The following is a 19748-nucleotide window of genomic DNA, read 5'->3' as shown; positions in this document are numbered from 1 at the left end:
TGGAGCGGTGAGGATCGGGGAGAAGTTGTGGAGTGGTGAGGATCGGGGAGAAGGTGTGGAGCGGTGAGGATCAGGGAGAAAGTGTGGAGCGGTGAGGATCGGGGAGAAAGTGTGGAGCGGTGAGGATCGGGGAGAAAGTGTGGAGCGGTGAGGATCGGGGAGAAAGTGTGGAGCGGTGAGGATCGGGGAGAAGGTGTGGAGCGGTGAGGATCGGGGAGAAGGTGTGGAGCGGTGAGGATCGGGGAAAAGGTGTGGAGCGGTGAGGATCGGGGAGAAGGTGTGGAGCGGTGAGGATCGGGGAGAAGGTGTGGAGCGGTGAGGATCGGGGAGAAGGTGTGGAGCGGTGAGGATCGGGGAGAAGGTGTGGAGCGGTGAGGATCGGGGAGAAGGTGTGGAGCGGTGAGGATCGGGGAGAAGGTGTGGAGCGGTGAGGATCGGGGAGAAGGTGTGGAGCGGTGAGGATCGGGGAGAAGGTGTGGAGCGGTGAGGATCGGGGAGAAAGTGTGGAGCGGTGAGGATCGGGGAGAAGGTGTGGAGCGGTGAGGATCGGGGAGAAGGTGTGGAGCGGTGAGGATCGGGGAGAAGGTGTGGAGCGGTGAGGATCGGGGAGAAGGTGTGGAGCGGTGAGGATCGGGGAGAAAGTGTGGAGCGGTGAGGATCGGGGAGAAAGTGTGGAGCGGTGAGGATCGGGGAGAAGGTGTGGAGCGGTGAGGATCGGGGAGGAGGTGTGGAGCGGTGAGGATGGCGCTCTGTGACTTCTGCTTTTTCCCTTTTTCTTTCCTTTCGGTGGTGACTCTTGTGTTTTGCGTCTTTGACCTTCTACAACTTTTTTTTCTTTCTGTTGCAAGTGCTTTAACCCTTTCATTCCTGGACATTTCCTGATTTTCCAGACTGTGACCCATGGAGGTGTGCCGCCCCCACGTCAGAAGCCAGGCTGCTCGGATCTGGATCCGCGGTGGATCGAGGGGTGTCCGGACCCGGGGGTCATATGGCCACTTAAATGAAGGGGGTATTTACAGGGGGTTGTATAGTTAAAGTTTGTGACGCCACCCGTGGTGTGTGGTGAGGTGGAGTACCACCGCTGCAGTTGGGAGTACCCGGGGGTAATGACAGGGGCAGCCAGGTGTTGTGACCCTCCACGGGTAGGGGGGATGCCCCGGGACTCAGTGATGGTGTTCGGGGAGTGCCATGGGGAGCGAAGGGGTCACTTGTGTACTCACTCAGTCCATTAAGCTGACACCGACAACTGGATAAACCAAAGTCTCTGGACACCGCTGCCGCTGAGGGGAGCTAGTTCGGGTCCCGTCCCCACTGGTGTTGTCTGGTGATGTGTGACCTTCCTCCTGGCACTAAGTTCACTTCTCTGTTGGTCCCGGTAGTGTGGAACTTGCCGGGTCCCGCTCCCCAGTGTGGCTAAGTGTGGGAGCTTGCTCTCAGGGTTCACGCTTGTGATTTTCTGGACCATTTTGGTGGAAAGTCCTATCCCCCTCGTTGCGCTAGTACCCCGATTCTGGAGCGGGTGGAGAGCGGATCTTGAAGTCTCCGTTCTCCTTGAGTAAATTGTCAGGTTGCCTGAAGCTACTGCCTGATCTAGGGTCCACATACCTCGTTGTGCCTTGCCCCCAGCTCGGTGATGGTGCAAGGCCACCGGCTGTCCTCCTTGACAATTCTGTGGCCCTTGTCACTATCCCCTGCAACCGGGGGTCCAGCTCCTACTAGGCCCAGACCACCATCTGCCACCTAGAGGCTTCCAAGGAGCCCGGCTCCCAACCTCCTCTCTCCTTCACTTCCAACACACTTCTGTCTACTCCTGACACTCCTGACCTCCCCTAACCAACCCCCCCAGGTGGGCCACCCTATTCCACTCAGGCCGTCTACTGGTGTGTCTGGTGGGTGTGGTGCAGCGTGTACCTACCTATTTTGATTGGCTGATGTAGGCAACACCGTGTAGTTGGGGATCTGTAACCAAGAAGGAGGTGGATACTGCACGGGAAGATTGTGCAATACCCTGTGATCACCTGATAGTCCAGGGGGCGCCCCAGAGGCAAATACAGACATTCATATTACAATGAAAAGCAGAAAGAAGCGGCTTTATTGTAGATTTATAGAGAAAAGAACAAAGAAAGGAAAAAACACTGGAGGAAAGTTGTGAGAGTGGATGAGGCGGCAGATATACATGGCATGCAAAAGTATGGGCGCCCCTGGTCAAAATTACTGCTATTGTGAACATTCAGCGATTTGAAGATGAAATGATCTCTAAAAGATACAAAGATAAAGACATAATATATAATAATAATAATTTTATTCATTTATATAGCGCTATTAATTCCGCAGCGCTTTCCATACATCACCAATACTGTCCCCATTGGGGCTCACAATCTAGAGTCCCTATCACTTTGTCTTTGGAATGTGGGAGGAAACCGGAGACCCCGGAGGAAACCCACGCAAACACAGGGAGAACATACAAACTCCTTGCAGATGGTGTCCTTAGTGGGACTAGAACCCAGGACCCCAGCGCTGCAAGACTGCAGTGCTAACCACTGAGCCACTACAAGACTGCAGTGCTAACCACTGAGCCACCACAAGACTGCAGTGCTAACCACTGAGCCACCACAAGACTGCAGTGCTAACCACTGAGCCACCACAAGACTGCAGTGCTAACCACTGAGCCACTACAAGACTGAAGTGCTAACCACTGAGCCACCACAAGACTAAAGTGCTAACCACTGAGCCACCCCAAGACTGAAGTGCTAACCACTGAGCCACCACAAGACTGAAGTGCTAACCACTGAGCCACCCCAAGACTGCAGTGCTAACCACTGAGCCACCACAAGACTGAAGTGCTAACCACTGAGCCACCACAAGACTGCAGTGCTAACCACTGAGCCACCACAAGACTGCAGTGCTAACCACTGAGCCACCGTACCGCCCAAGACAACACATTTGTTTTATATTTTAGGCAAAAAAAAATAATTTTAACATCTAAAAGTTAAATTAACAATAAAGGAAAATTGGCCGATGCAAACGTTTGTGCACCCTGCATGGTTAGTGCCTAGTAGCGCCCCCTTTGGCAGGTATCAAAGCTTGTAAACGCTTTTTGTAGTATCCAAAGTTCTTTCAATTCTTGTTTGAGGAATTTTCATCAATTTTTCTTTGGAGACGTCTTCCAGTTCTGTGAGATTCCTGGCTCGTCTTACATGCACTGCTCTTCCTTGGAGAAGTCTTCCAGTTCTGTGAGATTCCTGCCTCGTCTTGCATGCACTGCTCTTCCTTGGAGATGTCTTCCAGTTCTGTGAGATTCCTGTCTCGTCTTACATGCACTGCTCTTCCTTGGAGAAGTCTTCCAGTTCTGTGAGATTCCTGTCTCGTCTTACATGCACTGCTCTTCCTTGGAGAAGTCTTCCAGTTCTGTGAGATTCCTGGCTCGTCTTACATGCACTGCTCTTCCTTGGAGAAGTCTTCCAGTTCTGTGAGATTCCTGGCTCGTCTTACATGCACTGCTCTTCCTTGGATAAGTCTTCCAGTTCTGTGGGATTCCTGCCTCGTCTTGCATGCACTGCTCTTCCTTGGAGAAGTCTTCCAGGTTTGTGTGAGATTCCTGGCTCGTCTTGCATGCACTGCTCTTCCTTGGAGAAGTCTTCCAGTTCCGTGGGATTCCTGCCTCGTCTTGCATGTTCTGCTCTTCCTTGGAGAAGTCTTCCAGTTCTGTGAGATTCCTGGCTCGTCTTGCATGCTCTGCTCTTCCTTGGAGAAGTCTTCCAGTTCTGTGGGATTCCTGCCTCGTCTTGCATGCTCTGCTCTTCCTTGGAGAAGTCTTCCAGTTCTGTGAGATTCCTGTCTCGTCTTGCATGCACTGCTCTTCCTTGGAGAAGTCTTCCAGTTCTGTGGGATTCCTGGCTCGTCTTACATGCTCTGTTCTTCCTTGGAGAAGTCTTCCAGTTCTGTGAGATTCCTGGCTCGTCTTACATGCTCTGCTCTTCCTTGGAGAAGTCTTCCAGTTCTGTGAGATTCCTGGCTCGTCTTGCATGCTCTGCTCTTCCTTGGAGAAGTCTTCCAGTTCTGTGGGATTCCTGCCTCATCTTGCATGCTCTGCTCTTCCTTGGAGAAGTCTTCCAGTTCTGTGAGATTCCTGGCTCATCTTGCATGCACTGCTCTTCCTTGGAGAAGTCTTCCAGTTCTGTGGGATTCCTGCCTCGTCTTGCATGCTCTGCTCTTCCTTGGAGACGTCTTCCAGTTCTGTGAGATTCCTGTCTTGTCTTGCATGCTCTGCTCTTCCTTGGAGCAGTCTTCCAGTTCTGTGAGATTCCTGGCTTGTCTTGCATGCTCTGCTCTTCCTTGGAGAAGTCTTCCAGTTCTGTGGGATTCCTGCCTTGTCTTGCATGCTCTGCTCTTCCTTTGAGACGTCTTCCAGTTCTGTGAGATTCCTGGCTCGTCTTGCATGCTCTGCTCTTCCTTGGAGAAGTCTTCCAGCTCTGTGAGATTCCAGGATCGTCTTGCATGCACTGCTCTTCCTTGGAGAAGTCTTCCAGCTCTGTGAGATTCCTGGCTCGTCTTGCATGCTTTGCTCTTCCTTGGAGAAGTCTTCCAGTTCTGTGAGATTCCTGGCTCGTCTTGCATGCACTGCTCTTCCTTGGAGAAGTCTTCCAGTTTTGTGTGAGATTCCTGGCTCGTCTTGCATGCACTGCTCTTCCTTGGAGAAGTCTTCCAGTTCTGTGAGATTCCTGGCTCGTCTTGCCTGCACTGCTCTTCCTTGGAGACGTCTTCCAGTTCTGTGAGATTCATGGCTCGTCTTGCATGCACTGCTCTTCCTTGGAGACGTCTTCCAGTTCTGTGAGATTCCTGGCTCGTCTTTGCTCGTCTTGCATGCACTGCTCTTTTGAGCCATCCTCTTTTCTCCTCTTTTTTTCCCTCTTTTCAATTTCAGCTTTTTTACAGATAGAGTTATGTTTACATCAAGAATTTGTTGAACTTTCATTGAATCCATTCTTCCCTCTACCTGTGAAATGCTCCCTGTGCCATTGGCTACACCACAACCCCAAAGCATGATTGAAGCACCCCCATGCTTAATGGTTGGCAAGATGTTCTTTTCCTGAAATTCTGTGCCTTTTTTTTTTCTCACCACATACCTTTGATCATTGTGGCCAGAGTTCTATTTTACCATCATTGGTCCACAGGACTTGTTTCCAGAATGTATCAGGCTTGTTTTGATGTTCTCTCGTAGACTTCTGACACTGAATTTTATGGTGAGGACACAGGAGACGTTTTCTTCTGATGACTCTTCCATGAAGGATGTATTTGTGCAGGTTTCCCTGAACAGTAGAACAATGTACCACAACTTCAGAGTCTGCTTAATCTTCCTGAAGGTCTTTTGCAGTCATGCAGGGGTTCTGATTTGTCTCTCTAGCAATCCTATGAGCAGCTCTCACAGAAATGTTGCTGGGTCTTCCAGATCTGATCTTCACCACCACTGTTCCTGGTAACAGCCATTTCTTAATTACAATTGGAACTGAGGAAAGAACAACTTGTAAACACTTTGCTATCTTCTTATAGCCTTCTCCTGCTTTGTGGGCCTCCACCATTTTCATTTTCATAGTGCTAGGCAGCTGCTTAGAAGACCCTATGGCTGCTGTTTTTGGCACAAGTTAGAAAAGGTTGTGATTGTATAAATCTGTGAAATTTGTATCAATGATGACAGTGAAGAAGCCATAACCCTAATAGCACAATTAAGGTCTGAAAGCAAAGGTATCTGGGCACACAAATCTCCAAGGGTGTGCAAACTTTTGCATCAGCCCATTTTCCTTTTTGTATTTTTTAAAATGTAAAAGGTGAAAACAATTATTTTTTTTGCCTAAAATACAAAGTAAATAATGTGTCATCTGTAACTTTCTGCCTTTTAGAGATCATTTCATCTTCAACTTGAACTGTTCACAATAATTTTGACCGGGGGTGCACAAATTTTTGCATATCACTGTAGTGTGTAGCACCAGCATATATATATATGTATATATATATATATATATATATATATACACACAATGTTATTAAAGTATTAAAGTGACTTCACACAATTAGAGACATTTTCCCTTCCACACATCGCACACCCCGGGCCACCACAGCGTCTATTTAACCCCTTAATGACGCCGACAATTTTCCATTTTTGCACTTTAAGTTTTTTCTTCCACTTTTTTACAAGTTGATGTTGTGGAGGACGCCATTGATTTTACCGTACAATATAGCAAAAAAATGGGAAAAATCTGCAACTGTGACGAAACGGTTAAAAAGAAAATGTAACTTCGCCAGTGTTTATGAGTTTTGTTTTTATGTATCAACAATTGACCTTGAATCCGGATCCTCGGAGTCGGTGAGATTGCAGATACGGAGTCAGTGCAGTTTATTTTTATTTCTTACCGAATGAAGAAATATTTTGTAACTTTGTAAATAATATTCGTAGTTTTTTGCCATTATTTTAAGAGAATGCGGAATGTTTTCATTTTTTGTCAGTGAAGCCGTGCAGAAAAATAAAAAAAGATATTCAGTTTCGCTGCGTCTGTAAAGGTCCAAACTACCTGAATGGAAACTATAGGAAAAAACGTAAAGAATAATATAACAAAACCACAATTGCTATTTTTGACCCGACGCACGTTTCACAAAAAATACTGTAAAACAAATCATAAAAATATCGTATCTAACCAAAATTGGTACCAATAAAAACATCAATTCATCGCGCAAAAAACAACCTCCACCTCAATCCACGGAAATATAAAAAATATACATTCAGTATCACTGCGTCTGTAAAAGTCTAAACTACCTAAATGGAAACTACAAGAAAAAACTTAAAGAAAAATAAAACAAAACCACAATCGTTACTTTTTGACCCGACGCACGTTTCACAAAAAATACTATAAAAAAACTTATCAAAATGATGAATCTAACCCAAATGAGTACTGACAAAAATATCAATTCATCGTGCAAAAAACAACCCCCACCCGCCTATATCCACGGAAAAATAAAAAAGCTACATTCAGTTTCGCTGCGTCTGTAAAAGTCTAAACTACCTAAATGGAAACTATAAGAAAAAACTTAAAGAAAAATACAACAAAACCATAATTGCTATTTTTGACCCAACACACGTTTCACAAAAAATACTATAAAAAAAATCATCAAAATATTGTATCCAACCCAAATTGGTACCAATAAAAACATCAACTCACCACGCAAAAAACAACCCCCCACCTTCCTCTATCCACGGAAAAATAAAAAAGCTACAGGTCTCAGAAAATGGAGGCAAAATACTAATTTGTTTCTTTTTTTAAAAAAAATAAATAAAAAAATAAGCAACTAAAATAATAAAGACTCACAGAAGTTTGCAGTCGCTGTGAACGCTCCAACCCGGAGGATCCCGGGGTCCGGTCATATTAATGACACAATGAACTCTGTAAAAACAAAACCCAAAAATAATGGCAACATTGCATTTTTTCACCGCTTTCTGCTGTCTTGGAGGTTTTTTTCCCCATTTTTCATAGATTATATAACAAAGTGAATGGTGTCATCCAAATCCGCAACTCGGGTCCATGCAGCTTGCTGACTGTTTCCAGGAAACCGCTGACAAATGCACAATCAAGTGGAGGAAACCGGGAGTTCTTGGCAGGGATTGGTTGATACTTGAAGGGTTTGTGGCTGACTTTTGCCGTGTCCAGGCGTCACAACGTGAACCAGAAATACAAGAGCATGGTCAATTCACTGACTGATAGCAGAGGTCCTAACTTGTGGAGAGAGAAGAATCCTGGAGCTGCAGAGACATAACAAGGGAGAAGTATCACGATGAGGTCTCAGCCTCTGAATAGAAAGACTGAATGTTCATTCACTGACAGCCAGCAGAGATCCTGAAAGTGATGAAGAAAGGAAACAGATTCCGGTCAGTAGTGCCGGTGCCAGCGGAAGCCCCGGAGGAAGAGGAGCCGATCGGAGGACCTGGCGGGGAGGACAAACCTGGGGAGGGCTGAGGAGTATAAGAGGGTTACCGAAATTCAGTTATTTATATACTGGACTCGTAATTTTGGATAAGTTCATCGATATGTTCATCTCCATAAATAAATGAGGCGTCGGTGGTGTCAGACTCTGGTCAGCTGCTACGAGGAGGGAACCTCCAGACTGGACCAGGGAAATGCTGTGAATGTCGCCTATATGGAATATTCAAAGGTGTTTGATGATTGATACAAAACATGAGAGTAATGGGATGGATTAACAACCGGCTCAGTGATAGGAAACAGCGGGTGGTTAATGGGACTAGGTAACAGTGGGGAATCACAGGGGTCAGTATTGGGCCCTCTTCTTTGTAACATATTTATTAAAGACCTTGTAGGAGGCATAGAGAGAAGAAGTTCAATGTTTGCAGGTGATGCTAAATTCTGCAATCAACACAAAGGAGGATAAATATACAATATAGAAGGATTTGTGTAGGCTGGAGGCTCGCGCTGAGAAATGGCAATTAAAGCTTAATGTGGATAAATGTAAGGTCATTCACTTGGGCAGAGGAAATGTATCATTGTGTACTCAATTATAAAACCCTGGGTAAAACTGTCACAGAAAAAGACGTGTGTGTATGGGGTGGACGGCAAATTCAACTTTACTGCCCAGTGTCAGGCAGCTGCTGCCAAAGCTAATATAAAAATGGGTTACTTTAAAAGAGGCAGAGAGTACAGCGATATCTATGATGATCTTTTTAGATCTATGCCTGTGACGGTGACATCGGGGCATCTATGTCTAAAGGAGGGAAGGATTAACCATAATCACAGATGCAGATTCTTTACTGTAAGAGCAGTGAGACTATAAATTCTTTACCATAAGAGCAGTGAGACTATGGATTCTTTACTGTAAGAGCAGTGAGACTATGGATTCTTTACTGTAAGAGCAGTGAGACTATGGATTCTTTACCATAAGACCAGTGAGACTATGGATTCTGTACCATAAAACCAGTGAGACTATGGATTCTTTACTGTACGAGCAGTGAGACAATGGATTCTTTACCATAAGACCAGTGAGACTATGGATTCTTACTGTAAGAGCAGTGAGACTATGGATTCTTTACCATAAGACCAGTGAGACTATGGATTCTTTACTGTAAGAGCAGTAAGACTATGGATTCTTTACTGTAAGAGCAGTGAGACTATGGATTCTTTACTGTAAGAGCAGTGAGACTATGGATTCTTTGCTGTAAGTGCAGTGAGACTTTGGATTTTATATTGTAAGAGCAGTGAGACTATGGATTCTTTACTGTAAGAGCAGTGAGACTATGGATTCTTTACTGTAAGAGCAGTAAGACTATGGATTCTTTACTGTAAGAGCAGTAAGACTATGGATTCTTTACTGTAAGAGCAGTGAGACTATGGATTCTTTACTGTAAGAGCAGTGATACTTTGGATTCTTTACTTTAAGAGCAGTGAGACTATGGATTCTTTACTGTAAGAGCAGTGATACTATGGATTCTTTACTGTAAGAGCAGTGAGACTATGGATTCTTTACCATAAGACCAGTGAGACTATGGATTCTTTACCATAAGACCAGTGAGACTATGCATTCTTTACTGTAAGAGCAGTGAGACAATGGATTCTTTACTGTAAGACCAGTGAGACTATGGATTCTTTACCGTAAGAGCAGTGAGACTATGGATTCTTTACTGTAAGAGCAGTGAGACTATGGATTCTTTACTGTAAGAGCAGTGAGACTATGGATTTTTTACTGTAAGAGCAGTGAGACTATGGATTTTTTACTGTAAGAGCAATTTGACTATGGATTCTTTACTGTAAGAGCAGTGAGACTATGGATTATTTAGTGTAAGAGCAGCGAGACTATGGATTCTTTACCGTAAGAGGAGCGAGACTATGGATTCTTTAGTGTAAGAGCAGTGAGACTATGGATTCTTTAGTGTAAGAGCAGTGAGACTATGGAAGTCTTTACTGTAAGAGCAGCGAGACTATGGATTCTTTAGTGTAAGAGCAGCGAGACTATGGATTCTTTACTGTAAGAGCAGTGAGACAATGAATTCTTTACCGTAATAGCAGTGAGACTACGGATTCTTTACTGTAAGAGCAGTGAGACTATGGATTATTTACTGTAAGAGCAGCGAGACTATGGAAGTCTTTACTGTAAGAGCAGTGACACTATGGACTCTTTACTGTAAGAGCAGTGAGGCTACAGATTCTTTACTGTAAGAGCAGCGAGGCTACGGACTCTTTACTGTAAGAACAGTGAGACTATGGACTCTTTACTGTATGAGCAGTGAGGCTATGGATTCTTTACTGTAAGAGCAGCGAGACTATGGATTCTTTACTGTAAGAGCAGTGAGACTATGGATTCTTTACCGTAAGAGCAGTGAGACTATGGATTCTTTACTGTAAGAGCAGTGAGACTGTGGATTATTTAGTGTAAGAGCAGCGAGACTATGGATTCTTTACCATAAGACCAGTGAGACTATGGATTCTTTACCATAAGACCAGTGAGACTATGGATTCTTTACTGTAAGAGCAGTAAGACTATGGATTCTTTACTGTAAGAGCAGTGAGACTATGGATTCTTTACTGTAAGAGCAGTGAGACTATGGATTCTTTGCTGTAAGTGCAGTGAGACTTTGGATTTTATATTGTAAGAGCAGTGAGACTATGGATTCTTTACTGTAAGAGCAGTGAGACTATGGATTCTTTACTGTAAGAGCAGTAAGACTATGGATTCTTTACTGTAAGAGCAGTAAGACTATGGATTCTTTACTGTAAGAGCAGTGAGACTATGGATTCTTTACTGTAAGAGCAGTGATACTTTGGATTCTTTACTTTAAGAGCAGTGAGACTATGGATTCTTTACTGTAAAAGCAGTGAGACTATGGATTCTTTACTGTAAGAGCAGTGAGACTATGGATTCTTTACTGTAAGAGCAGGGATACTATGGATTCTTTACTGTAAGAGCAGTGAGACTATGGATTCTTTACCGTAAGAGCAGTGAGACTATGGATTCTTTACTGTAAGAGCAGTGAGACTATGGATTTTTTACTGTAAGAGCAGTGAGACTATGGATTCTTTACTGTAAGAGCAGTGAGACTATGGATTCTTTAGTGTAAGAGCAGCGACACTATGGATTCTTTTCCGTAAGAGAAGTGAGACTATGGATTCTTTACCGTAAGAGCAGTGAGACTATGGATTATTTACTGTAAGAGCAGTGAGACTATGGATTCTTTACTGTAAGACCAGTGAGACTATGGATTCTTTACTGTAAGACCAGTGAGACTATGGATTCTTTACTGTAAGAGCAGTGAGACTATGGATTATTTAGTGTAAGAGCAGCGACACTATGGATTCTTTACCGTAAGAGCAGCGAGACTATGGATTCTTTACCGTAAGAGCAGCGAGACTATGGATTCTTTACCGTAAGAGCAGCAAGACTATGGATTCTTTAGTGTAAGAGCAGCGAGACTATGGATTCTTTACCGTAAGAGCAGCGAGACTATGGATTCTTTAGTGTAAGAGCAGTGAGACTATGGATTCTTTAGTGTAAGAGCAGTGAGACTATGGAAGTCTTTACTGTAAGAGCAGCGAGACTATGGATTCTTTAGTGTATGAGCAGCGAGACTATGGATTCTTTACTGTAAGAGCAGTGAGACAATGAATTCTTTACCGTAATAGCAGTGAGACTATGGATTCTTTACTGTAAGAGCAGTGAGACTATGGATTCTTTAGTGTAAGAGCAGCGACACTATGGATTCTTTTCCGTAAGAGAAGTGAGACTATGGATTCTTTACCGTAAGAGCAGTGAGACTATGGATTATTTACTGTAAGAGCAGTGAGACTATGGATTCTTTACTGTAAGACCAGTGAGACTATGGATTCTTTACTGTAAGACCAGTGAGACTATGGATTCTTTACTGTAAGAGCAGTGAGACTATGGATTATTTAGTGTAAGAGCAGCGACACTATGGATTCTTTACCGTAAGAGCAGCGAGACTATGGATTCTTTACCGTAAGAGCAGCGAGACTATGGATTCTTTACCGTAAGAGCAGCAAGACTATGGATTCTTTAGTGTAAGAGCAGCGAGACTATGGATTCTTTACCGTAAGAGCAGCGAGACTATGGATTCTTTAGTGTAAGAGCAGTGAGACTATGGATTCTTTAGTGTAAGAGCAGTGAGACTATGGAAGTCTTTACTGTAAGAGCAGCGAGACTATGGATTCTTTAGTGTATGAGCAGCGAGACTATGGATTCTTTACTGTAAGAGCAGTGAGACAATGAATTCTTTACCGTAATAGCAGTGAGACTATGGATTCTTTACTGTAAGAGCAGTGAGACTATGGATTATTTACTGTAAGAGCAGCGAGACTATGGATTCTTTACTGTAAGAGCAGTGACACTATGGACTCTTTACTGTAAGAGCAGTGAGGCTACAGATTCTTTACTGTAAGAGCAGCGAGGCTACGGACTCTTTACTGTAAGAGCAGTGAGACTATGGACTCTTTACTGTATGAGCAGTGAGGCTATGGATTCTTTACTGTAAGAGCAGCGATACTATGGATTCTTTACTGTAAGAGCAGTGAGACTATGGATTCTTTACCGTAAGAGCAGTGAGACTATGGATTCTTTACCGTAAGAGCAGTGAGACTATGAATTCTTTACTGTAAGAGCAGCGAGACTATGGATTCTTTACTGTAAGAGCAGTGAGACTGTGGATTATTTAGTGTAAGAGCAGCGAGACTATGGATTCTTTACCGTTAGAGCAGCGAGACTATGGATTCTTTACCGTAAGAGCAGCGAGACTATGGATTATTTACCGTAAGAGCATTGAGACTATGGATTCTTTACCGTAAGAGCAGTGAGCCTATGGATTCTTTAGTGTAAGAGCAGTGAGACTATGGATTCTTTAGTGTAAGAGCAGTGAGACTATGGATTCTTTACCGTAAGAGCAGCGAGACTATGGATTCTTTACCGTAAGAGCAGTGAGACTATGGATTCTTTACCATAAGAGCAGTGAGACTATGGATTCTTTAGTGTAAGAGCAGTGAGACTATGGATTCTTTAGTGTAAGAGCAGTGAGACTATGGATTCTTTAGTGTAAGAGCAGTGAGACTATGGATTCTTTGGTGTAAGAGCAGTGAGACTATGGATTCTTTAGTGTAAGAGCAGTGAGACTATGGAAGTCTTTACTGTAAGAGCAGCGAGACTATGGATTCTTTAGTGTAAGAGCAGCGAGACTATGGTATCTTTACTGTAAGAGCAGTGAGACTATGGATTATTTACTGTAAGAGCAGCGATACTATGGATTCTTTACTGTAAGAGCAGCGAGACTATGGATTCTTTACCGTTAGAGCAGCGAGACTATGGATTCTTTACCGTAAGAGCAGCGAGACTATGGATTCTTTACCGTAAGAGCAGTGAGACTATGGATTCTTTACCGTAAGAGCAGTGAGACTATGGATTCTTTAGTGTAAGAGTAGTGAGACTATGGATTCTTTAGTGTAAGAGCAGTGAGACTATGGATTCTTTAGTGTAAGAGCAGTGAGACTATGGATTCTTTAGTGTAAGAGCAGCGAGACTATGGATTCTGTACTGTAAGAGCAGTGAGACTATGGAAGTCTTTACTGTAAGAGCAGTGAGACTATGGATTCTGTACTGTAAGAGCAGTGAGACTATGGATTCTTTACTGTAAGAGCAGTGAGGCTACAGATTCTTTACTGTAAGAGCAGCGAGGCTATGGACTCTTTACTGTAAGAGCAGTGAGACTATGGACTCTTTACTGTATGAGCAGCGAGGCTATGGATTCTTTACTGTAAGAGCAGTGAGACTATGGATTCTTTAGTGTAAGCATCTGAAACAACGGATACTGGAAGCATGTGCAGCATTTCTTCTGCGGTGTTCCTATGAGTGGGAGAAGAGGGCTGCATTGACAATCCAACACAATGGGCAGCACTTTGAACACATTTTATAAGTGCTCATAGAATTGTAAATAACTAATGAACGAATAAAGTTACGTTAAAACCGAGCACACCATTTTCTTGTGAAATTCTCAATAAGTTTGATGTGTTGCATGATCCTCTTCTCATTGAAAAAAATAAAGTTGGATCCAAAATGGCCGACTTCAAAATAATCACCATGGCCAACACCCATCCTGAAAAGATTCCCCCCTCCCATATGCTAATGAGCCACAAACAGGAAGGTGATATCACCCACCATTCCCATTTTATTTAGGTGTATCCATATGAATAGCTCACCCTGTACAACAAGTGGCCGAGGCAGCAGTAGACAGAGGTCTGAGGTCAGAAGGCAGGAGATACTGTATAAGGTTCAGGGAGCAGAGATGTGATAAGTAAAAGGTCTGAGGTCAGAAGCCGGGGGATAATGTATAAGGTTCAGGGAGCAGACAGAGATGTGGTCAGGAAGAGGTCCAAGGTCAGAAGCCGGGAGGTAAAGTATAAGGTTCAGGGAGAAGACAGATGTGGTCAGGAAGAGGTCTGAGGTCGGAAGCCGGGAGGTAACATATAAGGTTCAGAAGCAGACAGAGATGTGGTCAGTAAGAGGTCCGACGTCAGAAGCCGGGATGTAATGTAAAAGGTTCAGGGAGCAGACAGAGATGTGGTCAGGAAGAGGTCCAAGGTCAGAAGCTGGGAGGTAACGTATCAGGTTCAGGGAGCAGACAGAGATGTGGTCAGGAAAAGGTCTGAGGTCAAAAGCCGGGAGTTAACGTATAAGGTTCAGAAGGAGACAGAGATGTGGTCAGGAAGAGGTCCAAGGTCAGAAGCTGGGAGGTAACGTATCAGGTTCAGGGAGCAGACAGAGATGTGGTCAGGAAAAGGTCTGAGGTCAGAAGCCGGGAGTTAACGTATAAGGTTCAGAAGCAGACTGAGATATAGTCAGGAAGAAGTCCAAGTTCAGAAGCCAGGAAGTAACATATAAAATTCTGGGAGCAGAGATGTGGTGAGGAAGAGGTCCGAGGTCAGAAGCCAGGAGGTTACGTATAAGGTTCAGGAACCAGACAGAGATATAGTCAGGAAGAGGTTCGAGGTCAGAAGCTGGGAGGTAACATAGTAACATATAAGGCTCTGGGAGCAGACAGAGATGGGGTCAGGAAGAGGTTTGAGTTCAGAAGCCAAGATCAGAACTCTTACACCAGACAGAAGCCAAGAGCTCATTGAGCAAACAGGAAATATGGCTGGTGAAGTTCAGACAGAGCAAGCCCTGTATAGAAACCACCAGGAACGAGGCGCATCTGTGAAGGCCCCTCCCAAAACCAGCGTGGACCCTAGAGCTGAAAGACAACCTGTCAGCAAGTGCACAAGACACATAGAGCATTTTCAAATGCAAAATGCTCCGCACCGGAGACCCGTGCCAAGAACAAGGTTTGTTATGCCCCAAACAGGGAAACGTTTTGCACTCACCGCGTGAAAAAGCCACGGCTTCCATTTGTACCTCCTGTGTATTACAATCAGCAAGCCATCTGTCCACAGAGAAATCATTTTTAGATAATTTTTACAATGTAAGAAGCCTAAATCTCTGATCTGTCAGAGTATTGTTAAATAGCCCGTTCTGCTACGTCCAAGGCTGTGTCTGTGCCTTTAATTCGGGCTCGCGCTCTTGATTTTGGATGTCTGTCCTGGCGGATTTGTCTTTCTTATCGGTCAGAGGGGCCGGGATGCCGTCTCCAGATCACCGCCACTGCTCGTGTTCAGCCCCAGAGCGGCCATGTTTCTGTGCCGTCCCCATGTCAGCAGCCGGGCTGCTCGGATCCGGATCCGCGGTGGCTTGAGGGGGTCTCTGGACCTGGGGGTCGTGCGGCCACTCAAATGAAGGGGGTATTTACAGGGGATTGTATTACAGTTTGTGACACCACCCGTGGTGTGTGGTAATTAGGAGTATCACCGCTGCAGTTTGGAGTACCCGGGGATGATGGAGTGGGGCAGCCAGGTGTTAGAACCCTCCACGGGTAGGGGGAATGCCCCGGGACTCGTGATGGAGTTGGGGAGTGCCGTGGGGAGCGAAGGGGTCACTTGCGTACTCACTCAGTCCATTAATCTGACACCGACAACTGGATAAACCAAAGTTCTGGACACCGCTGCCGCTGAGGGGAGCTAGTTCGTGTCCCGTCCCCGATGGTGTTGCCTGGTGATCCGTGACCTGCCTCCTGGCACTAAGTTTACTTCTCTGTTGGTCCCGGTAGTGTGGAACCTGCCAGGTCCTGCTCCCCACTATGGCTAAGTGTGGGAGCTTGCTCTCAGGGTTCACACTTGGGATTTCCTGGACTGTTTGAGTGGAAGGTCCTATCCCCCTTGTTGCGCTAGTACCCCGATTTTGGAGCGGGTGGAGAGTGGATCTTGAAGGCTCGGGTAAATTGTCAGGTTGCTTGAAGCTACTCCCTGACCTAGGGTCCACGTACCCCATCGTGCCTTGGTCCCAGCCCGAAGATGGTGCAAGGCCGCCGGCTGTCCTCCTCGACAGATCCGTGCCCCTTGCCACGATCCCCTGCAACCGGGGGTCCAGCTCCTCTAGGCCCAGACCCCCATCTGCTACCTAGATAGCTTCCAAGGAGCCTGGCTCCTGACCTCCTCTCTCTTTCATTTCCAAACTAAAACTCTCTCCTGACACTCCTGACCTCCCCTAACCAACCCCCCAAGTGGGCGACCCTATTCCACTCAAGCAGTCCACTGGTGTGTCTGGTGGGTGTGGTGCAGAGTGTTCCTAGGATTTTGATTGGCTGATAAGTTGGGGACCCGTAACCAAGAGGGAGGTGGATATTGCACAGAAGGGCAGATTGCACAATACCCTGTGATGACCTGATAGGCCAGGGGTATCACGTTTGCATTTTATGAGCTCTGCTCCTCTTTGCTGATTATTACACATAAAGCACAGGTATAATATCATCTCCCGACAAACAGTGAAAGTGTTTAGAGAATAAAAGCAGCAATAAAAAAGGAAAATGGAACAAAGAATAAAAAATAATGAAAAGGAGATCCCGGGATCTTACCGGAGCTGCAGACCGGATCCTTACGCTTTTCTCCTGTAAATAAAAAAATAAAGCAATTAATAACAATTTCCTCTTTCTTCTGCCCTTTTCCCATTTTGTTTTTTTCCGTTTTCTTTTTCTTTTGCGTCATTTTTTATTTTCCCGTCGCCATCGCCCTATGATGCGTTGCTTTCTGCAGGGCGAGATGTATTTTTGAATGACATTTACTTTACCATTTAATGTAGGGGGTCAATCTCACGGCCGGTGAGTAAAACCCGTCCTGCCACACCATATTATGCGGCCCGTGAGCTGCGCTGCCGGTAAAGCCAGAGTGTTGTTCTCTGACATCCATAGTGTCTGGCAGAAAAAAGCACCGTCTGTGAATTTTTAAAAATTGTACTGCGCATGCGCTAAGGGCTGATTCAGACGTCCGTTCCGTCTGTCCTGGTCACTTCCTGTTTTTTGCGGACTCACAGACAGAACCATCTTTTCAATGTCTTTTGTGTAGGAACGGATGGCACATAGAAGCACTGCCGTGTGCATCCGATCCTACAAAAACAACATCAGATGCCGCATGTCCATTCCGTTATTATGGAACATGTCCTATTTTGTTCTGTAAAAACGGACCGCGGCTCAATACAAGTCAACGGGTCTGTAAAATCCCCAGAAGCCGGACGATAGCACTTCCATGTGACCTCTGTCGGGTGCCCGTGCAGTCTGTGTCCCGCTCCCGCACCAGCCCTGTGACTGCTCGCACTGCAGTGTGTCAGCGTCTGCCTGTACTGCAGTGTCAGTGTGGCGCCCCTGAGGCTTCAGTCGCCACAGAGGTCCTACACCTCAGTCATAGGTGTGGTATCCCATCCTGGGTACAGAGGAGCTCATCCACCGGTATGCACACAAAACCACACAACACCTCAGCCAGCAGCTCTCCACCAGGTCAGGGTTAGGGTTTGGCGCCATTAATGCTATGTATAGCCACCACTGGTGGTGGTACCTCCCTCCCCCTAATCCGACCTAGCCTGGCGGTGGAGTTGAGTTAGTGAGAGCACACTGTGGTGAGTCAGACAGTTGGAAGGAGCAATGGAGGAGTGAAGACCTGTGGTCTGTAGCTGGAGCAGCTCGGCTAGGCACAAGACAGAAAGGGTCCTAGAGCCATCGGGAAAGTGAGCCATAAACCCATGGTCTCATTCCACATATGACATATTGGAGTAGACGGACTTGGCCGCAGACAGGGATCCAGTCCCTAGACTAGAAGAGAAGAACCAACGTGCTGAGCTAGTAAAACCAGAGGCCGAGGTCACTTCAGAGGCTGAAGCCAAACCCACGTACGAATCCGCTGGAAGGTGTCCACCACATAGGACCAAGGGATAGAACTTCAGGCCACCAGAACAGGGTCCGCAGACACCGGCTCAGGGCACTGTGTGCGTAGGTGCGGAGCAGGCGGAAGAGAAGTTAGTGCAGGAAGACGACCAGGGAAGGAACATAAGAAGGGTGCACCAGCCCTGTCCTCCGAACTACCCGGGATCGACTGGAGCCCATCACAGTGGAACCCAGCACTCCAAAGGCGGTCACTGACTAGTCGTGTTACCTTGGAACCTGCTACAGTGAGTAAACACCTTGAGACTGCATCCCTGTGTCGCTCCGTTATTCATCTGCACCTCCGGCCCTGCACCCCCGCCATCTCCGACTACTACCCCCATCCACCCTGGGGCCCAGCTCTGCCTGTGGAGAGCTATACCAACCAAGCTGCATCACCATCTGCCCCAGAGGTCCCATCCCGAAGCATCGTCTATCTCTGGCCGAGTACCACAGATGGCGTCACGAATAACTATCATCTTCACTTGTAAATAATTCCCCCCTTTTTATAACGACACCACCAGGGTCACGGAGCGGGGCCTTGCTGCCGCGACATCCGACCCAAGAAAAGGACTGGCCTGGTAACGAGTAACCCCTGACCCCGCTGCGGGCGTGTCAACTTGGCGTTACGAACAGGATTTCGTGCCCATTATCACGGGTACTGTGCTCCTTAAAGACTGTGTGCAAAGGACTGTGCACTGGCATCCATTAAAAAAGAACAGGCGCCATGTGTAATCAGACAGCCTGGGTGTATCTGCCCTTCGTGGCCTGGGTGGTGGTATGGCGCAAAAAGCCGTGCCCGCTCCCTAAAGCACTGACTTAGGAGCCCCATCTCCCCAGGAAGAAAATGGAGGAGTAAGGGAGCAGAGCGGAGCACCTGTGTTGCTGTAGGACTCCGTGTGCAGAATGGCAGGCGGTGACAAGCAAGGACCGGCGGTGCCGTCCGTGCGGTACCCAGAGTTCCTAAAGGAGGAAACAGCACCGGAGTGCCAACCAGCTGAACCAGACCGGGAACCTGCCCAAGTCAGCACAAAAAGCACAGCGTCCTGTGACCAAGGGGCACAGACACAGGGTCTGAGCTATGGCTTGCCCGGGTATATGCCCTGAGCTGGGAGGCCGCAGACCTGGTGACAAGAAATAAAACATGCGAGAAATGTGAATAGTCACCGGTTTGATAATGTTGATAACATTGATAACTTTTCTGATAATGTTTTTCTTGTGTGTTTCAAAATAGCACCTGGGCCACTGGACTATGTGTGGCCAGGACTGCCTTGTATATAGTTTGCACTGGTTACAGCGCCCTCTATCAGAATTCACAGGCCACAGGAATTAAAACCTGTCTGGCGTGCAGAAGTAATGAAGCGTGGTCAGGAACGCTCTGTGGCACGCCCAGAGCCTATGTTGAGGGTTTGTTTGT

The 19748-nt window shown here is 46.1% G+C and overlaps 1 protein-coding gene across 3 annotated transcripts; it reads right to left on the bottom strand.

The window, feature by feature from the left end:
• Nucleotides 1-2091: 2091 nt before the first annotated feature.
• On the bottom strand, nt 2092-17031 carry LOC142292365 (uncharacterized). Of its 3 annotated transcripts, none has more exons than XM_075337684.1 (2): nt 16997-17031; nt 2092-7789 (listed from the first exon to the last, which is right to left on the bottom strand). In XM_075337684.1, exon 2 carries the CDS (start codon nt 5042-5044, stop codon nt 4076-4078), a length of 969 nt encoding a protein of 322 aa, XP_075193799.1. In that variant the 5' UTR covers nt 5045-7789; nt 16997-17031; the 3' UTR covers nt 2092-4075. The 3 variants fall into 2 exon arrangements, with proteins under 3 accessions (XP_075193799.1, XP_075193801.1, XP_075193800.1); XM_075337685.1 differs by lacking the exon at nt 16997-17031 and adding an exon at nt 15414-15486.
• Between the last annotated feature and the right edge of the window lie 2717 nt (nt 17032-19748).

The sequence above is a fragment of the Anomaloglossus baeobatrachus genome, chromosome 2, assembly GCF_048569485.1.
Source record: "Anomaloglossus baeobatrachus isolate aAnoBae1 chromosome 2, aAnoBae1.hap1, whole genome shotgun sequence".
Lineage (NCBI taxonomy): Eukaryota > Metazoa > Chordata > Amphibia > Anura > Aromobatidae > Anomaloglossus > Anomaloglossus baeobatrachus.
This window is presented reverse-complemented; position numbering and strand designations above follow the sequence as displayed.